The sequence below is a fragment of the Canis lupus genome, chromosome 13 (genome assembly GCF_048164855.1).
Source record: "Canis lupus baileyi chromosome 13, mCanLup2.hap1, whole genome shotgun sequence".
In the NCBI taxonomy this organism is placed as follows: Eukaryota; Metazoa; Chordata; class Mammalia; order Carnivora; family Canidae; genus Canis; species Canis lupus.
In genome coordinates, this window is record NC_132850.1 from 39,907,309 (window position 1) to 39,929,037 (window position 21,729).

The window sequence follows — 21,729 nt, forward strand, 5'->3', positions numbered from 1 at the left end:
TTGTTTCTTTGCTGTTGAGTTTAATAAGTTCTTTATAGATCTTGGAAATTAGCCCTTTATCTGATACGTCATTTGCAAATATCTTCTCCCATTCTGTAGGTTGTCTGTTAGTTTTGTTGACTGTATCTTTTGCTGTGCGAAAGCTTCTTATCTTGATGAAGTCCCAATAGTTCATATTTGCTTTTGTTAGTTGTTATTTTTTCTTAAAGATTTTATCTATTTATTTTAGGGTGGGGCGGGGCAGAGGGAGAGAGAGAATCCCAAGCAGACTCCCCACTGAGTACAGAGCCCAACATGGAACTCCATCTCAGAACCCTGAGATCATGACCTGAGCCCAAACCGAGAATTGGACACTTAACCAACTGAGCCACCTAAGCACCTGTTATTTTTTTTTATTATTAAAGAATGTGTTTTTGGTAGCATCATCATAAATTCCATCCTTTTTTATGCTCTTACTACTTCTTAGGCAAATATACTCTTGCCAATGTTAATCTAGAGATAGATAGCCTGGTGAGGAATTTATAACACTCTGCTAAATGGGCTTCCTATAACATTGCCAGGAACCCTAGCAAGTTGAAAACTATGAATATAAAAAGTAAGAAACAAATATAGAGTCTGTGGGTAGGTGGCAGCATCTGTGGAGTTAAAAAGAAAGGGGAACCTTTGTAAATATGACCACTGGATATACCTCTTAAATGTGTTTGTATTTTTAGAAAGGGTTTACCTATGAAGGTATAAAGTATATTGTCCTCAGCTTCATAAAAATTGCTGAGTATGCAGAGAGACTATGGTCATTGTCAGGTATCAGTATATAAATAAATGCCACCAGAATTTAGAACTGGACTCTTTAAGTGGAAAGGAAAGACCATAAGCAGATTTAAGAAAACTAGGAAACACAAAGCAGTAAAATGAAGTGTGTGTGTGTGTGTGTGTACACATACATATATAAATCAGTCAAGGGATCACAAAATAAAATAATGTAAATTATGACATCATATACCTAAAATGTCAGGGGAGAGAGGAATAAACTTAAGTGTTTTTGGAATGGGTTCAAATTTAAGTGACTATTAACTTAATATAGACTGATCTATATATAAGATGTTACTTGTAAATCGAAGGGTAACCACAAATCAAAAACCAGTAATAGATATGCAAAACAAAGAGAAAGGAATCCAAGTATACCACTAAAGAAAGTCAACAAACCCTTAGAGAAGAGAGCAAGAGAAGATACAGAGAAGAACTATAAAAACAACCATAAAACTAATAACAAAATGACAATAAATACATACCTATCAATAATTACTTTAAATGTAAATAAACTAAATACTCCAATCAAAGGACACAGGGTGGTAGAATGGATAAAAAAAGCAAGACCCATGTATATGCTGCCTATGGTAAACTCATTTCAGACTTAAAGACACATGTGGATTGAAACCAAAGAGATGGAAAAAGCATTCACTAAGCAAATGGAAGGGAAAAGAAAGCCAGGGTAGCAATATTTATATTGAACCAAATAGACTTTAAAACAAAGACCGTAAAAAGAGACAAAGAAGTCTATATAATCATAATGGGAATGATCCAATCAGAATATATATGATTATGAATATTTATATTCATATATAAATATAAATATTTATGCACCCAACATGGGAGCACCATAATTCAAAAGCACCTAATAACAAACATGAAGAAAGTACCTGATGGTAATATAACAGCAATAGGGTGCTTTAACATCCCACTTACATCAAGGGATAGATAATCCAAACAGAAAATCAACCAGGAAACAGTTGCTTTGAATGACACATTGTAACAGATGGATCTAACAGATACATTCAGAACCTTCCTTCCTAAAACAGCTGCATACACATTCTTTTCAAGCATGCATAGAACATTCTCCAGAAGAGATCACATGTTAGGCCACAAAACAAGTATCAAGAAATTCAAGAAGATCAAAGTCATACCATGCATCTTCTCTGACCACACATTATGAAACTAGAAATGAACCACAAGGAAAAAAAAATCTGGAAAGAACACAAATACATGGAGGTTAAGTAACATGCTACTAAACAATGAGTGGGTCAACCAAGAAATTGAAGAGGAAAATAAAGAAATCAAAGAGGAAATAAAAAAATAAATACATGGAGAGAAATGAAAATGAAAACAACGGTCCAAAATCTTTCAGATGCATCAAGAGCTATTCTAAAAGGGAAGTTTATAGCATTACAGGCCTAACTCAAGAAACAAGAAAACTCTCAAACAACCTAACCCTTTAACTAAAGGAGCTACAAAAAGATCAACAAAAAACCTCAAACCAATAAAAGGAAGGAATAAAGATTAGAATTAAGTGAAATAGAAACTAAAAAAACAACAGATGAATGAAACCAGGAGCTGTTTTTGTTTTAAGATCAAAGTTGATAAACCTTTAGCCAGACTCAGAGAAAGAGAGAGAGAGAGAGAGAGAGAGAGAGAGGACAGAGAGTGAAGATTCAAATAAACAAAATCAGAAATGAAAGAGAGGTAACAATCAACACCACAGAAATACAAAGGATCATAAAAGAGTATCATGAAAAATTATATGCCAACAAACTGGATGATCTAGAAGAAATTGATAAAGCCCCAGAAACATATAACCTCCCAAAACTGAATCAGGAAGAAATAGAAAATTTGAATAGACTGATTACCAACATTGAAACTAAAGCAGTTATTAAAAAAAAAAAAAAAAAAAAAAAAAGTCCAGGACGAGAGTGCTTCACAAGTGAATTATACCAAATATTTAAAGAGGAGATAATACTTATTCTTCTCAAACTATTCCAAAAAAGAAGAAGAGGAAGAGGAAGAGGAAGAGGAAGAGGAAGAGGGAGAAAGAAGAAGAAGAAGAAAGAAGAAAGAAGAAAGAAGGAAGAAAGAAGAAAGAAGAAAGAAGAAAGAAGAAGAAGAAGAAGAAGAAGAAGAAGAAGAAGAAGAAGAAGAAGAGGTAGAGTTTCCAAGTTCATTCTGTGAGGCTAGCATTACCCTGGTACCAATACCAGATAAAGACACTACATATATCTGGACCACTTTCTTATAAGACACAAAAATAAACTGAAAATAAATTAAAGATCTAAATGTGAGGCCAGAAATCATAAAAGTCCTAAGAAAGAGCACAAGCAGTAATTTCTCTGATATTGTTCCTAACATTCTTCAAGATAAATCTCCTGAGGCAGAAGAAACAAAAACAAAAATAAACTAACTATTGGGACTACATCAAAATAAAAAGTTTCTGCACAGCAAAAGAAACAACAAGGAAAAAAGAGCCTACAGAATGGGGGATATTTAAAGATGACATAACTGATGAGGGATCACTATCCAAAACATATAAAGAACTTAGACAATTCAACACAACAAATATACAAATAATCCAATTTAAAATGGGCAGAAGACATGAACAGACATTTCTCCAAAGAAGACATACGGATGAAAAAGAACAGAAAAGAAAAGAAAACATACGGATGGCCAACAGACACATGAAAAGATGCTCAGCATTACCCATCATCAGGGAAATTCAAATCAAAACCACAATGAGGTATTACCTCATGCCTGTGGCAATGGCTAAACTAAGAAACACAAGAAACAAGTGACAGTGAGGATGTGGAGAAAAGGGAACACTCAGGCTCTGTTGGTAGGAATGAAAATTCCACAGTAGCTATAGGAAAACAGTATGGAGATTCCTCAAAATATTAAAAATAGTACTACCACATGATCTAGTAATTACACTGCTGGATATTTACACAGAGAATACAAAAGCAGTCATTTGAAAAGATACATGCCCCCCTATCTTTATTGCAGCATTATTTACAATAGCCAAAGTATGGGTGTGTCCAGTTATCCATAAGTAAATAAAGATGTGCTAAATATATATAATGGAATATTACTCAGACATAAAAAAGCCTGAAATCTTGCTATTTGCCACAACATGGGTAGATCAAGAGGGTATAATGCTAAGTAAAATGAGTCAGTCAAAGAAAGACAAATACCATATGACCTCACTCATATGTATAATTTAAGAAATAAAACAGGTGAATAAAATAAGAGACAAATGTAAAACCAGACTTTTCTAGAGTACAAACTAATGGTTACCAGAGGGGCGGTGGGTTGGGGGGATGGATAAAGTAGGTGAAAGGGAGTAAGAGTACACTTACCATGATGAGCACTGAGTAATGTATGGAACTGCTGTATCACTATATTGTACTCCCAAAACTAATATAACACTGTATGTTACTTATACTGGAATTAATTTTTTTTAATGTTCAGAAGCTTTTCATTAGATTTTATAATCATAAAATATTTTAAGAGTGCTTGCAATGTACAAATCAGAACCATATCAAAGATGAGATTAGGGTGAGAGGGAAAGAGAAACAGTACTTTTATTGTTATAGAGACACCCTTTTTTTTATAGTGTTGAAGAGTCGTTTTTTTTTATTATAATTTTTTAAGAGTCTTAAATAGTATGGCAGACATGAATGATTCCATCTCAATGGGTGCATATTTTAAAGCATTATTTTTTTCCTCAGAGAAAACTATACTATTTGACTCCCTTTCACAAGAAAAAAGACAAGGGTATGATAATGAGTTATTAGAAAACAATACTTAAAGTATTTGGTGGAATTTAAGGAATTGGTTTTGGTAACAGGATGGAAATAAATCCTAGGAATGATTTCTACAATTTTTTAGGCAGAAGACTGTGGGTTAAATGAGGGTTTGTTTGTTTGTTTGTTTGTTTGTTTGTTTGTTTGTTTTGAGCCATTAGGTCTGCCTTTCTGTGATATACCTGTTTCCACCAAGGACTGTCTGTTAGGGCTGGCAACTATGAGTCTTAATCTTAAAAGAATTTATATCAGCAATGTAGGCTAATCAATAAAGTATATTGGCAACATCTAGGGGCTTTCACAGCCGGTGGACAACACTGTTCCTTTCATTTTAGAATATGAAAGTGCTTGCTCTTACTACCTGCTGTTCTCAAACGGTGAGTCAGTAATGAGAAGCCCTACATGGTACCTGCAGGGAAAATGGTGAAATAGAGATGTGTTTATTTCCAACTGTTGCTTTTAATCAGCCTGTTCCAAGTTACAGTGAGAATGGGAAATCAGTTTGTGCAACGTATCATGAGACGCTTTTCCAAAATTACTACATAGACTACATTTGTTATTCTTACGAACCTTCAACAAAGATCTCTCCTTACTTTTATCAACATTGAGTGAACTAGCAGATCATGCAACAGGCAGCAGAATATTGGTTAACCTGATGAATGTATGGATAAGTACCTTCATCCACTTCTACCTCTTAATGTCTGGCTCTTTACTATTACAAGCGCCCTAGGATCGAACCATATCAAACAATTTGCAGTGTCCTACATGCAACTTGCACTGTTTACACTTTCCCTCTGCTCAGCTTAGGCTGCTCTTCCTTTAGGTTATCCACCAAGAAGATTCTACTTCTCTTTTAAGTGTCAGCTCACCTATGTAACCTATATTACCCACTGGACAAAGTTTTTTTTTTTTTTTTAAGATTTTATTTTTTTATTCATGAGAGACACAGGCAGAGGGAGAAGCAGGCTCTCTGCAGGGAGTCCGATAAGGGGTTGAATCCCAGAACCCCAGCTCACGACGTGAGCCAAAGGCAGACGCTCAACCACTGATCCACCCAGGCGTCCCCCTCTGGACAGACTTAATCATCTCCTTGAGCCCTATTTCTATTATAGCAATGTCACTATACTGTAATTATTTACCTCCACTAGATAGTAGCTCCTTGAGTGAAAAATATGGAACCTTTGTAATTAATGTTCACATAACATTCATGTAAACTGTATTTCTCTCCAATCATTTCACTATCCAGAGTTGAATTTAATGTCCAAGGATTTTCAATTCTTGCAGCTGTAGAGAACTCCTTTGCCCAGCATAAATTCCTGACATGATTTCTTCCCATCCCCAACAGAGGCTCCAATCCAGCATTGACATGAATGCTTCTCGTGCATGAAATGTGTTGAGTAGAGCTATTTCTCGTGTTCACGTTTTACTTAAACATACTACTTGCTTTATTTTTAGCCTTTAATGAAATGATGCTTGCTTATTTGTCACATGTGGACTAAATAAATTATTTCATTTTGTTTGCCAGAGTTAAAGCTTAAGGCTTGTTATTAAAGCTATGCAAGTAAATTTTCTTTATAGCATGAGTGACATGGAATGGGGAGAAAGGGAACTCTGAAGAAACTGAGCTATCGACTGTGTCTTTTTGAAAGTTAAAGTGTGGATAAGAAAGGGAATGAAGGCTTAGAATAGGTTGTAAAAGCAGTGAAATGGGAGTCAGTTGATTTAGATCCTTGCCTTGCTTTACTTCTAACTTCCTGTATAACTGTTTTTCCCACCTCTTTGGCCTCGTTTTCCTCATTTGTTAAGTGAGGGGATTATACCTAAGTCCTTTGTGTACCACCAGTATGATTTTTGCAATACGCACCTGCAACTATATTCAGATTTACTTAAAAATTAATGTTTTTAGTATCAATTACAGAATTCAAATTTCTTAACTCTGCATATTATTCCATAGTTACTGCAACAGAGGCTTTCTCTTGATTGTACAAATAATCTTAGTCCTTTTTTCCAAAAGCTAGATATTAGCTAATAGTGTAACTTATACAATTATTTCATATGCATTTGCTTCTCAAAATCTTTGACAAGGAAGAACTTCATACATAATTTATCTTTCTGTATAATTAAAGTGTTTAGAGCCTTGAAAAAATTAATATTTTAAACTTTATGTCATACCATAAATGATCTCAAGGAATACTACTTATATAATTACAGATTTAATGAGATAGTTATATATTTTTGAATGCCCATTGATGTTTTATTTTTATTTTATTTTACTTTTTAAAGATTTCATTTATGCATTTACAAGAGACACAGAGAGAGAGGCAGACACATAGGCAGAGGGAGAAGCAGGCTCCATGCAGGGAGCCCGATGTGGGACTCGACCTGGGACCTTGACCTGAGCCGAAGGCAGATGCTCAACCACTGAGCTACCCAGGTGTCCCACCCGTTCATGTTTTTAAAGTCCATCCATATACATTTAGAACAACAACGGCTAATATTTATTTTAAAGTTTACTGTGAGCCAGGTATTCTAAGTTCTATATCTACATCAACTCATATAATCTTCAAAACTCTTATTTTAATTCTAATTGTACAGAGGGGAAATTAGAGTACTGGGGAGTGAATAACTTGCCCAAAGTCATTGCAGCTTGTAAGTGGCAGAGTCAGGATTCAAACCCAGGCATTCTTCAGCCACACTTGGAAAATGATGGACTGGAAGACATCTATGGTCTTTTCCAACACTATGCCTCTCTGCTTTTGCTTTTTTTTTTTCCCCTGGAGCACAATCTTCTGAGTTCTTAAGAGTATACTTATATATCTACTTAGTTTAATAAGTTTCTTTCAAATACAAGGCGTATTTGATTTTTTGGCCTTTTCATTATCTTTTATCTCTTCACAATTAGTTGAAACTGCTCACTTAGCCACTCATGAACAAGTGCAATAAAAGTCAAATTTCATTGCACTCCCAGAATTCATTTTATTTAACATTTCCATAGGAACACACACTTTTGACTGTGAGGAGGCTGTATAAGTTTTCCTTTTTCCAAGAGAATCAGTGTACCCTTGAAATTTAACTGCCATTTAGGTCATCTCAAAAACAGGAGCAAGCACACAAATTCTGAGTTGGAAGGAGCTTAGGTCTTGTCTGGGTCCCAAAACAAGCAGTGACATAGCCTTCCCCAGCCTCACTGAATGCTGGATGTTCAGCTTCTGGCGAAAGGTTTCTAGTAGAAGGACTCACTATCTACATCACTGCATATTTCATTCACTGGTAAGTAGACCCCATATCTGATTTTTTATATATATGGGCAACTCACTGATTTTACTGTGCCTTTTTCTTTTTTTTTTTTTTTTTTTTTTTTTTTTTTTTTTTTTTTTTTTTTTTTTTTTTTGTTTCCACTGCATTTATTACTAATATAAAAAATGTTAAAAAGAAAAAAAATTCATTCTCAGTTCTCCAACGGCTCTCATCCTTCCCTCTTGCCCACACAACTCCTGACCCATTTCCTCAGGGCCAGTGCAAAACCGAACCTGTTCACTGCCGTTTTCACAGAAAACAACCAGTGCCAGGGATGTAGGGAAGAAGGTTAGACGAGGGCAACAGTACCGTCCAGGTTCCACCCAAGGGTAGGCCAGGTGGAGATTCACAGAATTCAGACGAAAGGGCTGGTGGCCTCACAATGACGTACTCTAACTAAAGTGGGCTGGAGAGGAGATAGGATAGCCCGTAAGAGGCTTTAGAGGACATCTCATGGGCTTGGGTCAAACCCAAAAAAACCGACACCAGGAGAATAAGGAGACCAGGGAGGCAGTCTTGCAGAAAGTTTCACAATTCTCCCATGTTGGGAGGTGTGGAAAATCTAGAGGGCATCAAGAGCCTCACTCATTTTGGCAGAAAAACTTACTCTAGTGTTGGGAAGTCACAATGATGCCACGGACACTGAGAAAGGCTACGTACGAGGGGATGCACAGTTTCACAAAGCACAGTGATCACAGACGAGTGGTGGGGACCATGCTACTGACGCAGGATCTACAAAATCCAAAAGCAGGGAGAGTGGCCTTTCAGGGAATAACTCTGCACCAGTCATCCGTACTTGACCCCAGGTCAACCTGGTGAGTTTCACAGAGCAACTGGCAACTTTGGGGGTAGGGTTTGTCACATAAAAAGGACTTAAAACAAGCAGCTAGAAGAAGGGAATGGCAGGAAACTGCTCCAGGGCTCTTAGGAATCGAGGGCAGTGCCGAGGGCTGGGTGGACAGATAGATGCACAAGAAACAGCACCAAAGAGGTTTCCTGTTGAGCAGTCAATCGGCGAAGGGGAAGAGGATCCAGGAGGCAGTTGAAGAGAGCAATGGTGGGGTCCTGAAGGCGAGTCTCTGGAGGCTGAATCGGAAGAAAGCCCACACGCTGGGCACCAGTGATGAAACAAAACTCTGGACCCCAAATGGGGGAGGTGAGAGATGGGGGTGGGTGTCTGAGGGTGGTGGGTGGAACAGCCTCACAGTAGCCGTCACAGGGCCACAGGGAAATATATGGCCGCTAGGTCAGAGGGCTCCTTCCAGCCTGGATGGGAAGGCACAGTCTCACAGAGGAGGTCCATTGACGCCTGGGTGGTAGAAGGCACAGAGGTCCTCATATCGACAGTGGCCCTTTTTGGCAAAGTGTCGGCAGACGGGGCGGTTGGATTTGTCTTCCATAACTTGGGGGCCATCCTTGGGTGGGCAGGTATTTTTGATAAGAGACCAACTTTTGAGCCTTCGGGGATTTCTCTGCTCTTTGTGAAAGCCTCCTCTGGAAGGACCCCCATGGCCTGGTCCAGGAAAAGGAGGTTCAGTATTGGCCCCCCACCAGCCACGACCATATGGGCCGCACCTGGGACCCAGGCCTCCCCGGATTGGGCCTCTGCCCCTGGGAGGAGGTGGGAGGCTCAGCAGTGGTGGAATCATTGGTCCCCTTGATCCTGGAGGACCTCTGTGAAGAGAGTCTGCATTCTTTTCTGTCTGGCTCCTTTCGCTCAACACCGTGTTTGTGAGATTCATCCAGGTTGCCTGTAGCAGGAGTTCGTTCATTTTCATTGCAGTGTAGTATCCCATTGCATGCACACACAACAACTTATTTATCCATTCTACTGATGGTGGACATGTGGGTGGATTCCAGTTTGGGGCTGACTTGGGATCACCAGGCTTTCCATTGGCCATGGGGGGAGGGCCCAGAAGGCTAGGTGGTCCGATGGGACTCCCATCCTCCTCGTCTCCAGTCTCCCCCCGCTCTGGCAGCTGGGGCTGTTGCGGAGGCGGCGGCTGCTGCTGATTCTGCTTCTTTCGTTTGGGCATCGTGGTTGCGGCAATGGCTGCCTACTGTGCCTTTTTCAAAATACAAGTTTGGTTTCTTTTACCAAAAGTTATATATATTTACATTACATATAACATTCATTTTTAGTAAAATCTATATATTTTAATACTTGAAGGCAATTTAAAATGTATGAAAATAAATATAAATCAGATACAATCCCTGGGATCAGTACTTTTGCTAATATTTTGATATTATTTTCTCCACTTAATGTGAATATATGAACATGTGCTAGTTTTTTGCATACATCTATTTCTTTATTACTTTATTGAAAAATAGCTGACACAATATTACATTAGTTTCAAGTGTACAACATAGTAATCAGGCAAATTTATACCTTATGCTATGCTCACCACAGGCATAGCTACCATCTGTCACCATACATAGGACTGTAATACCACTGACTGTATTCAGTATACTGCACTTTTCATTCCCATGACTTATTCCATAACTGGCAGGTGTCAGGTAATATCTCATTGTGATTGTGATTTTGATTTGTGTTTCTCTGATGTTAGTGATGTTGATCACCTTTTTATGTGTCTGTTGGCCATCTATATGTCTTCTTTGGAAAAATGTCTATTCAGGTGCTCTGCCCATTTTTAATCAGATTATTTGTGGCTTTTTTTGTTCTAGTTTTGTGAAAAATGTTATTGGTATTTTGGTAGAGATTATATTGCATCTATAAGCTGCTTTGGGTAGTAGTATGGACATTTTAACAATTTTAATTCTTCTAATCCATGAGCATGGAATGTCTTTCCATTTGTTTGTATCATCTTTAATTTCTTCCATCAATGTTTTCCAGTTTTCAGAGTATAGATCTTTCACCTCCTTGGTTAAGTTTATTCCTAGGTATCTTATTTTTTAGTGCAATTATAAAAGGGATTGCTTTCTTAATTTCTCTTTCTCTACCTCATTATTAACACATACAAATGCAACTGATTTCTGTGCATTAATTTTATATCCTTCAGCTTTTTTGAATTCATTTATCAGTTCTAATAGGTTTTTTAGTGATTATTTTAGATGTGGGTTTGTCATATGGCCTTTATGCTTTATTATGTTGAGTTATGTTCCTTTTAAACCCACTTTGTTGATTTTTTTTTTTAAGACTTTGAGAAAGAGAGAGAGAGTATGAGTGAGGGAGAAGGGCAGAGGGAGCTGAGCAGGGAGCCCGCTGTGGGGCTCCATCCAAGGACCCTTAGATCATGACCTGAGCTGAAGGCAGACATTTAACTGACTGAGCCACCCAGGGGCCCCTTTGTTGATAGATTTAATCATGAACAGATGTTGAAATTTGTCAAATGCTGGCATATGCCTGTTTTAAACTAATTTGGGGATTACTTAATATTCTCAAATCTTCTGTGTGTAGGGTGGCTTGTCCTTACATTCTACCACATGCAGATGAATCAATTTTCAACAATATTTTGGAAAAATAGACATCAAAATGATAAGGGCTTCCACTTTCAGACAAGAGACCACATTTGACCTCCTGCCTAAAATAAGAAGAAAAAAAGGTAGAATATATAAAATTATGGTTTGCCAGACATTAGGCATAAGGAGTGAAGGATAGAAATCTCTGAGAGAAGAAAAAATCTCTGAGAGATGGCAAATAAACAAGGTGAGCCCTACGATTGCCCAGTTTACTGCCTTGAGTGAATTTTCAGGCTGTGGTACAAGAAAAGGGAACCTAGGCAAAATGGTAGGAGGAGATGAATCTGAGATTGTGGGAAGACAACAGTGTCTAGAGTTGTCAGGGGTATGTAAAGTATGTAAAGGGGAGAGCTGCACAGAAACAAAACATCAAAGATCTCTAGAGGAACTACTTTGAGTATTCATCTGAGTAATGACCAAGGCAGGCATATGAGGAAACAACCCAATGCTGGGGAAAGGACTCCTTGAAAGAATTTGTGGTAAGACTAACCCGTGCTCACACAGAACAAGAATAATGACTGTTCTCATCAGTCAGATTAGAATTAGGTAAACAGAAGGATCTTGCTTAGTAGTTGAGAATAATTAGCCTTCGATGTAGTACTGCTATGTTCTGACTTAATATAATTAAAAAGCAATATCCAAAAGGATCAAACTGTTTCCAAGTAATTTGACTGCACCCAGAAAAATCCCAAGAATATTTTTGGAACGGAAAAACATCCAGTATCAAACAAGGAAAATTCACAATGTCTCGCATCTGATTTAAAAAAAAAAATTACCAAGCATGAAAATGAACAGGCAATATGACCTAATGAGGAGATACATTAATCAAAACTAATCCAGAAATGAGAGATGTTATAACTAGCACATGAGAAGATTAAAATATTAAAACATACTATATGAACTCAATTATATACATTTAAAAAGTTAAGTAAAAATAAATAAATAAATAAATAAATAAATAAATAAATAAATAGTTAAGTAGCGGGATGCCTGGGTGGCTCAGCTGGTTGGTTGTCTGCCCTTGGCTCAGGTCATGGTCTCAGGGTCCTGGGATAGAGCCCCGCATTGGGCTCCCTGCTCAGCGAGGAGCATGCTTCTCAACCACTGAACCATCCAGGCATCCCTAAATAAAATATTTCTTAAAAAATAAAATAAAAAGTTAAGTAGAGACCTGGAAAATATATATATCACACACACAAACTTAAAACTTCTAGAGATAGAATTCAAAGTCTGAGATGAAAAATACATTAGACAGGGTATAGGGAAAATTAGACATTGCAGAAGAAAATGTTAGTAAACTTGAAGACATAGCAACTGAAACTACCCAAAATAAAACACAGAAAGGACAGAATAAATATTTGAAGAAACAATGCCTAAAATTTTTCTAAAATTGATGAAAACTTCTCGTTTTTTATGAAACATTATGTTGCCAAATTTTTTCTTGGTCCCTACATATCATGTGAAGACATGGCTCTTAAAGATTATAAAATATTCTCTCCTATGGACATTTATCTAGTCCTTTAATTATGTTTGCACAATTTTATTTATTGTGATTTTTCATTATTATAAATGATTATATAATTAATCTTTTTATCCAAAAATATTGATTTGCATCTGATCCTTGATATACATTCTCTAAAGTGGGTCCACTGGGCAAAAGGAGCTGCATACATTTTAGGTTCTTATATATTTTAAAGCAATTTTCAGAAAGATTACATATATAGAAAGTACATATATTTTAAATTATAGTATACTTACATTATAACCAATAGATGTCATTTTAAAAGAAAAAAGTATCAATGAAAAAAATGAGAGAAATTTAGTTACTTTTATAAGTGAAGAATATAAGTCTTTTAAAATCTGAATTTTTAGTGTTAATAGTTTAAGTATGTTTCATGTCATTGTAAATGCTAGTTTGTGTCTTAGACAATTTTTCTATTAGTTTTCTCAGTATTTTTTCTTAGATCTGATTGTATGAACTCTTTATATGTTAAGGATATAACCCTTTATTATATTTGTGATGAACTTTTTTCAAACATTAGTCTAAGCCTCCATTTGTACTTCACATAATTTCCAGTTATCACTTTCTTTAAAATGCATTCACATCGGGGCACCTGGGTGGCTCAGTTAATTAAGAACCTGCCTTAAGCTCAGGTCCTGATTCCAAGGTCCTGGGATGGAGCCATGTGTAGCTTCTCCCTCTGCCCCTCTCTCTGCTCATGCTCTTTCTCTCTCTTTCTCTCAAATAATAAATAAAATCTTTTAAAAATGCATTCACATTTATCATTGTTTATAAGTCCTAAGCTTATGCTTACTTCTTTAAACTGGTATTGGTATTTTGGTTGTGGAAAAACCTAAGAATCAAGGTGCTTAGCCCTCTTATTTATAACAGAAATCTGCTCTACTTAACCTCTCCGCTTACCTTATCTAAGAAATCTCCTTCATCTCATAAGAGAATTAAAAGTAGTTAAGAATGGCTAACTATTAGGGGAAGAGCTCTGGTATGGCTTAAGGGAAGGGGATTTTCCTTCACAGAGAGAGCTACAGATTACACTTGTACCTATTCTTGTAAAAGTTAATGCTTTATTTCTAAAATATGTCTATTAGAGATATAATTAAATTCTGTTTGATTTATTCAATATCCATATCCAGTAAACAATGCTAAGGGAAAGATCTCTGGTCTAAATGCCAGGAAATGAAGTTTCAATGTGTCTCTGTCACCTTCCAGAACTCCATTTCCTTCCCAGCTATAAAACAAGAACCACACCAAAGGAGCTTTACAACTCACTTCAGCTCTGAAATTCTACAACTTGTGATTGTTTTCTAAAACTAGATTGCATTTTCCCCTGAAGAATTATTTTCTGAGATTGTATGTATCTGTTTTAGAAAGGCTGGGGGGGAGTGGCGGAGGGAGACAATTTTTAATGGCTGCAGATGTTTTACAGATGTTAAAGATACATTGTGCTGATAGCTGGGTTAGAAATCTTGAGCAAATAAATTCATACTTATGAGTTTCCAGCATTTATATAGTGAATCTGTTTGGTGTTTCATGCTTCAAGATGCTAAAAGAAACCTACGCCTCCCTTGAAGTCAGTGGAAGTTCTAAACTCAGCTAAAGCATGTGCCAGCTTAATACTAATAGAAAAAAATCAAGCCAATTTTCATCCCATCAGTGCAAAATTAATCAAACAAGCCTATTTTCACATAGCATCTTAACCATTTAACTTCGTATTGTTCAATACTAACTAGTATTAACTTAGTGTTAACTTAGGATCTAGATTATGTTGCATGGACTAAGGGGAATGTAAAAGTGTATGACTATGACTTAGATTTCAAATATATTATTTTTATGCATTTGATTGTGATTACGTAAACAATGTATTCATGGAACCACTGGATTTTTTTTTGGGGGGGGGAAGCTTTGTAATCACTTAATTTTCTTCCAAATAATAAAATGTTATAATCTCACATTTATAAATTCTATAATTAAAATAAATTATATAACATATATGCTTGTGTTTGTGTGTGTTTCTGACAATAATGGCTTATAATTTAAGATATAAAATGGTTTTGTAAGATATTCATGGTCTCCGGAATTGAATCTGAAACCTCTGGATTTATTTAATTTCTCAGAGAAAGAGACAGTGCTATCATATGGCGCTGGATATTACTGAAAAAAGTCAACTAGTAGCAGTAAATGTCAAAATTCACCTTAAAATGGCATCTCTAATTATAAACTGACACTAGCGAAGCATTGGCAGTTTTCATGATATTACTTGAATTTACAAGCTCCTGCAACTGACAGCCAAATCTCCAGTTTCTCTCCTACATTTGCTTTTCCTTTATGACATTTGATCAGTCAACAGTAAGAATTCTGCTGCTCTCCTAAGTCACCCTACAGTTTAAAATCCTGACTACTTCACGTTCTTGTGAAAGTGGGGTGGGGAGAACAGCAAGTCTTTCAGAATGAGATCTGTACTTATCAATCACAGCAGCCACAGCTGAGGAATCGGCCTCTGCGGAGGTGAAGCTGGTTCCTACACTGGGAAAGGAAAAGCTGATTCTGATTAAACGGAGGCAACACAACTCAGGCAGCTGGAGGGGCTTCTGAAAGCTGGAGAGATTGGATTTCTGGGTTTGGACAATGGAGCAGAGAGAACCTAGGTTACAAAAAGCAAACAGAACAGCTTCAGGTTAGTTTAAAATGGAACCCGGGGAGCTCTTATATAGAGAAAATCATACAGGCTGAATCACAGTGTGGGGGAGGGGGGAGAAGGGTGAAAGAGAGACTTTACCACTGCAGATAAACATGGCACAAAGATTATAAGTATCTATCACTTATTCATGTGCTCAACAGATAGTCATTAAGCACAGTGGGTATAACCACAGGGCCCTATTCTCAAGGAGTTAGCACTTTGCTACCATTTGTTCTCTGCATTGTGTGCTGTCCTAGTGTTGCAAAGATAAATAGGATATTTTCCCTGCCCTTGATGAGGCTGTTAGGAAATGGTTAATTAAAAAGAAATATTACAGTTCTTTAAAAGATACTTATGTATGTATGTATGTGAGAGAGAAAGCACAAAGTGAGAACACGAGTAGGGGAGGAGGGCCAGAGGGAGAAGGAGAAGCAGGCTCTCCACTGAGCAGGGAGCCCCATGTGGGGCTCGATCCCAGGATGCTGGGATCATGACCTGAGCTGAAGGCAGATGCTTAACCCACTGAGCCACCCAGGCATCCCAGAAGTATTACAATTTTAATGATAATTACCTGTACTTGGCACTGGGATTACAGGAGAAAGAGTAGTGGGTGTCTGTGGGGAAGGTGGTAATCAAGTTTTCTAGAAATGTAAAGGCTTTTATAAAGAAGGCAGGTTTAAGTTGAATCTTGAAAAAATAATAAGCTTTTTTTTTTTTCCCCAGGTGGACTATGGGGCATTTGAAGGTGGGAAGATGGTAGGAGTAGGAGGAAGAGTGCACAAGGCAGATGGGATAACGCTAACAGGCTTCAGGGCAAGAAACAGGTTGGCCTATTCAGACCTTTTTTTTTTTTTTTTTTTCCAGACCGTTTTAAGTAGCTCCATGTGACTGGGTTATAGTTTGAGGAGGGTAAATTGGAATCTGCCGGTCAGAGTAAGGGCTGGAGAGCCTGACACGGGCCAGATTTAGAGGGTCCTACAGACATAACATTTCAGTTGATCCTACAGAGCAGCTATATAGAAAGTCACTGAAGGGTTTTCAGTTACTCAGTGACAGGATCATGCTCGTGTTTCAGAAACACCACTCTGGAGGATGTTTGGGGAATGATGATTAGACATCTTGGCATAAAATACATGAAGACTCTTAACTCTAGGAAACTGAGGGTTGCTGGAGGGGTCGTGGGGGGGGGGTGATGTACTTGGGTGACAGGTATCAAGGAGGGCATGTGATGGAGAGAGCATTGGGTGTTATAGGTAACAGATGGGTCACTAAATTCTACCTTGGAAATTAATAATACACTATGCATTAATTATATTAAATTTACAATTTTTACAAAAGTACATGGAGAAAAGTAATGGCAGATAAGGCTGGACATTAAGTTTGGTTCCAGATCACAGAAAATATGACCGCCATGTTTTGTGCTTAAAAGGCAGTGGAGAACCAACTGAACAGTTCTAAGCAGTAGAATGCTTTAGGTGCAGAAACAGACTGAAGGCTAAAGGCCAGTTAGAAGGTAGCTGCAATAACTGAGGCAAGAGGTAATAAGAATTTGGTGATTCCAAGAATAGAAACAAGCAGGTGCATAATTATAAGCACAGTTTCATTACTCATTTTAGGATGGTGCGATTTCCTACATAAATCAGATCTTCATAAATGTGTCCATTTTCACATCCTATTATATGGCCTTTACTTTTGCACCAATCACTGAATAAGATGTTTTTAAAGCTCTTTGGGTCACCAGTTGAAAAAGCTCTTGTTGACTTAGCTCTAGGTCCACAGCACAGCTCTAACTGGGAACGGCACACCCCAAAGTCACCCAAACTCCGAATCGGAACCTTGTTACAGAATTGTCCTGTTTCCCTCTTTTTGTTGTTTCCCAACCCTGATTATGTTTCTAGGGAGGCTTCTTGGTTATTCCTTCCTCACTGACAAGAAAATGTCCTTGCCTGTCTAAGTTCCAGCCCCTTTGTATTCCCCCGTTTTACTTCACACCTTAGAATCAATCACTCAATCACTCAAGGGTTTAAAGTCACCTTTCCAGTTCCTCATCTTCTTTAAGACAGTGTGAGTTGTGGGGAAAGTACAACTTGATCACACTTCATACACCACAACTACTGCCAGATTTAGTCTTCATATGATTTGGGGCTATGAAGCTTTTTGTTGGTGGTAGATATTCTGAATTCCTTCAGAAAGTTTTTTTTTTTAAATAAGTGTTTCAGTTTCACAACATAGAATATTTATAACCTGGGTCAAATACCATGCTTGGCCTGACTTCCAAAATACAGAATTTCAAATGGCCATTTTTTCCCTTAAACATATATATGTATTTTTAAAAAGCTGGGATGGAGAACTATATTCTATTTCTCATCCGTCAATTTTCCCCACATGACAATTGCCCTCTGGCTTGATGGTTCTATTCTTTTTTAATTCAAGACCAAATAGGCTTAGAGAGTGATTAGAAACATTCATACTGTGATATTAACACTTACAAAATCCCACTGTTCTTATCTGAGCTTTTCATTTTTGCTAAGATGCTTAGCCAGAATGGAAACTGCCCACACAATACTTGTATGAAAATTACACTTGCTCAATAATATTCATATCTCCACCCACTTTTGAGTGGAACAGAACGAGCACTACGATATGCATATGCACATTTGTATGAAAATGTACCACACACAAGTTCAGGTTTGCATGCCCAATTTCAAATGTATATCCCCATAGAAATGCACATTAGAAAAAGCATACATTCTCAATGTCCAGACATTTTCCTCCCCAGATGGTGATTTTTTTTTCCCTAAAAAGGAAATATAATGATAGCATAATTTATGTAGTACTTTTTTCCCATTCTCCTTCCTCTACAAGAAACAGAAGCGCACTGTTTTAGGGGCAACTTTTTAAAAAAGTATGAATTCATTCTTCCTTGACAGATAGATCATATTTAGTGTCCCAGAAGACTGGTTCCTTAGGCAAATTCTAGAATAAAGTGGAATTTGTCAATATATTCTCTTTTATGATAGTCTTTCCTTTTCTTAAAGTTACTCTGATTCCTTGCCAGCTTCATAGCTTATGACTGACCTCCCTCGCAGAGATCTTGGCAGACTATTCTCGCCATTCCTCATTCCATAGTATGAAAAATTTAATTCACAAAAAAAGAGGCTCACATAACCCTGTGCAGTCCTCACAGTAGTCTTGTAATTTTATAAGCTATTATAAATTATCATTATTAGCAGCTCTGATTCCTTTTTACTCTTTACTTCTTATAGTTGTGTTTCTGTTTATTAGTAACTTCCTGATTTTTCTAAATGTATTTTTAAATCTCTTCAAGCTTTTAAAAATATCCATTTGAATGTGTTCCATGACATTATTTTCTCTGAAATGAATCAGGTTTGAATTGTTGATTTTGTTGGCTGTACTTCTTAGTCTTATATTTTATTTTTGAATTTTGGTTTTTGGGCACCCATCCTCCTATTCCCTGTTTTCCCCCAAATCCTGACTTTTAAGAGTAGCTTGGCTCTCATCTCCAGTTTTGCACAGAACACTTTTGGTCCCTCTGCCACACAGAAACTGAACTACTAGATCAGAGGGAGTTCCCAGTCCTTAAGTGCGTGTACTACTTGGATTTCTATTCCATTTATGGCTTACTGAAATCTTTACCTGGTTTTTGACTTGGCCTTGTCTTTTCGATATTTAGTCCTGTAATTTATTACTCATTAGTATGTAATGTGACCTCATGAGGCCATCTTGACCAAAAATTTGTGGTATCCTAATTTTATAGATAGAAGTGAACTGAAAAAGACTTATTACCTCATCCCAAATTGCAAACTCAAACAATGGTACAGTCTGGGCTGCAATTCAAGTCTTTCATTAGGCCCTGATAATAAAAATTTATTTCAAGTTAGAGAGAGCTGCTCTCAGTGAACTGCTGATCAACTAGGGTAAAGCAAGAAAACACATAGCTTAGAGTCATAAGACCTGCATTCAAATTCTGTCTAGGCCAATTATTAGTCTCTCTTGGCTTTTGTTTGCATATTGTGTAATGGCAATACTACTGAATGTCTAACAAGGCTGTCATGAGATTAGTGCATGTGAAAACTTTTTTAAAAATTGTGTTAGATAACATTGTGCAATAATGGTTTGTGGAGAAGGATTCAGTGATTCATCACTACATACAACATCCGATGCTCATCACAACAAGTTCCCTCCTTTTTTTTTTTTTTAAGTTCCCTCCTTAATACCCATCATCCATCTAGCCCATCGCCCAGCCCCCTCCTTCCATCAACTCTCAGTTTGTTCCCTATCATTAAGTCATTTATGGCCTATTTCTCTCATTCTCTCTCTCTCGCCCTTTCCCATATATTCATCTGTTTTTTTTTTAAATTCCACATATGAGTGATATCATATGGTATTTGTCTTTGTCTGACTGAAACATTTCACTTAGCTTAATACCCCCAGTTCCATCCACATTGTTGCAATTGGCAAGATTTCATTCTTTTTGATGGCTGGGTAAGATTTCATTGGATATATTATCACCTCTTCTTTATCCATTTATCAGTTGGTGGACATCTGGACTCTCCCCATAGTTTGGTTACTGTTGATAATGCTGCTGTAAACATCGGGGTGCATGTATCCCTTCAAATCTGTATTTTTGTATCCTTTGGATAAATACCTAGTGGTGCAATTGCTGGATCATAGGGTAGCTTTATTTTTTATTTTTTGAGGAAACTTGTACTGTTTTCCACAGTGGCTGCATCAGTTTGCATTCCTACCAACAGTGCAAGAGGGTTCCTCTTTCTCCACATCCTCACCAACATTTGTTATTCTCTGTGTTGTTCATTTTAGCCATTCTGACAAGAATGAGGCAGTAGGTATCTCATCGTGGTTTTGATTTGTATTTCCCTGATGATGAGTGATGTTGAGCATTTTTTCATGTGTCTGTTTTCCATCTGACTGTCTTCTTTGGAAAAGTGTCTATTCATGTCTTCTATTTCTTTTTTTTTTAAAAGATTTATTTATTTATTCATTAGAGACGCAGAGGGAGAGGCAGAGACATAGCAGGCTCCTTGCAGGGACCCTGATGCGGGACTCGATCCTGGATCCCAGGATCACGACCTAAGCTGAAGGCAGGCACCCAACCGCTGAGCCACTCAGGCATCCCATCTTCTGCCTATTTCTTAACTGGATTATTTGTTTTTTGGGTGTCGTTCTTTATAGATTTTGGACACTAGCCCTTTATTAGATGTGTCATTTGCAAATATCTTCTCCCATTCCATAGGCTGCCTTTTAGTTTTATTGATTGTTTTCTTTGCTGTGCAGAAGCTTTTTATCTTGATAAAGTCCCAATGGTTCATTTTTGTTTTTGTTTCCCTTGCCTCTGATGATGTGTATAGTAAGAGTTTGCTATGGCTGAAGTCAAAGAGGTTTCTGCCTGTGTTCTCCTCTAGGATTTTGATGCCTTCTGTCTCATATTTAGGTCTTTCATCCACTGTGAACTTATTTTTGTGTATGCTGTAAGAAAGTGATTCACTTTTATTCTTCTACATGTGGCTGTCCAGTTTTCCCAACATCGTTTGATAAAGAGACTTTTTTTCCATTTGATATTCTTTCCTGTTTTGTCAGAGGTTAGTTGACCATATAGAGAACTTTTTAAAAAAATGAAAAGACAGTACAAGTGTAGACAGATTAATAGCTAAAAGACTTGTCTTTTTAAAGATATATGTGTTCATTTCTAAGAAAAAATATGGATGAATATGAAGAAAAAATATTTTTCTAGGTTTATCTCTACTTATATTTATGCTTTTAAAATAGCAACTTAATTTAGCACTTGTCAAACTTTACCTATACCCACAGATACATCTAATCAATCAAGAAATTCACTCTTGAAGGAATTTGGGGAAAGGTATTGATACAAAATCAGGGACAGTAATATTAATGTACTACTGGAGTTGTCTTAGTTTGATCTGCTACAATCTTTACATTCAGATACCAGGGACAGTGCTTCCATTTATATTTAACCTTTTCAACAAACTATTCATTTGACTACATCTTCAGATTTTGTTATTGCAGACTACAAAATCTCACATAGCTATTTGAAGCAGAAGTGACTTTATTGTAGGAATTAAGAACTCAAA

At 37.1% G+C, this 21,729-nt stretch overlaps 2 protein-coding genes across 16 annotated transcripts in view; both read right to left on the reverse strand.

The window, feature by feature from the left end:
* Nucleotides 1-21,729, reverse strand: part of ANKS1B (ankyrin repeat and sterile alpha motif domain containing 1B) — a 1,043,873-nt gene that overhangs the window by 493,323 nt on the left and 528,821 nt on the right. The gene's annotated exons all lie outside the window — the stretch shown is intronic.
* Nucleotides 8,417-9,973, reverse strand: LOC140602943 (proline-rich protein 3-like). Its single transcript, XM_072773252.1, has one exon. It carries the CDS (start codon nt 9,956-9,958, stop codon nt 9,209-9,211), a length of 750 nt encoding a protein of 249 aa, XP_072629353.1. The 5' UTR covers nt 9,959-9,973; the 3' UTR covers nt 8,417-9,208.

Coding starts and splice junctions, on each gene's coding strand:
- LOC140602943 (XM_072773252.1), bottom strand. CDS start 9,958: ATGCCCAAACGAAAGAAGCAGAATCAGCAGCAGCCGCCGCCTCCGCAA.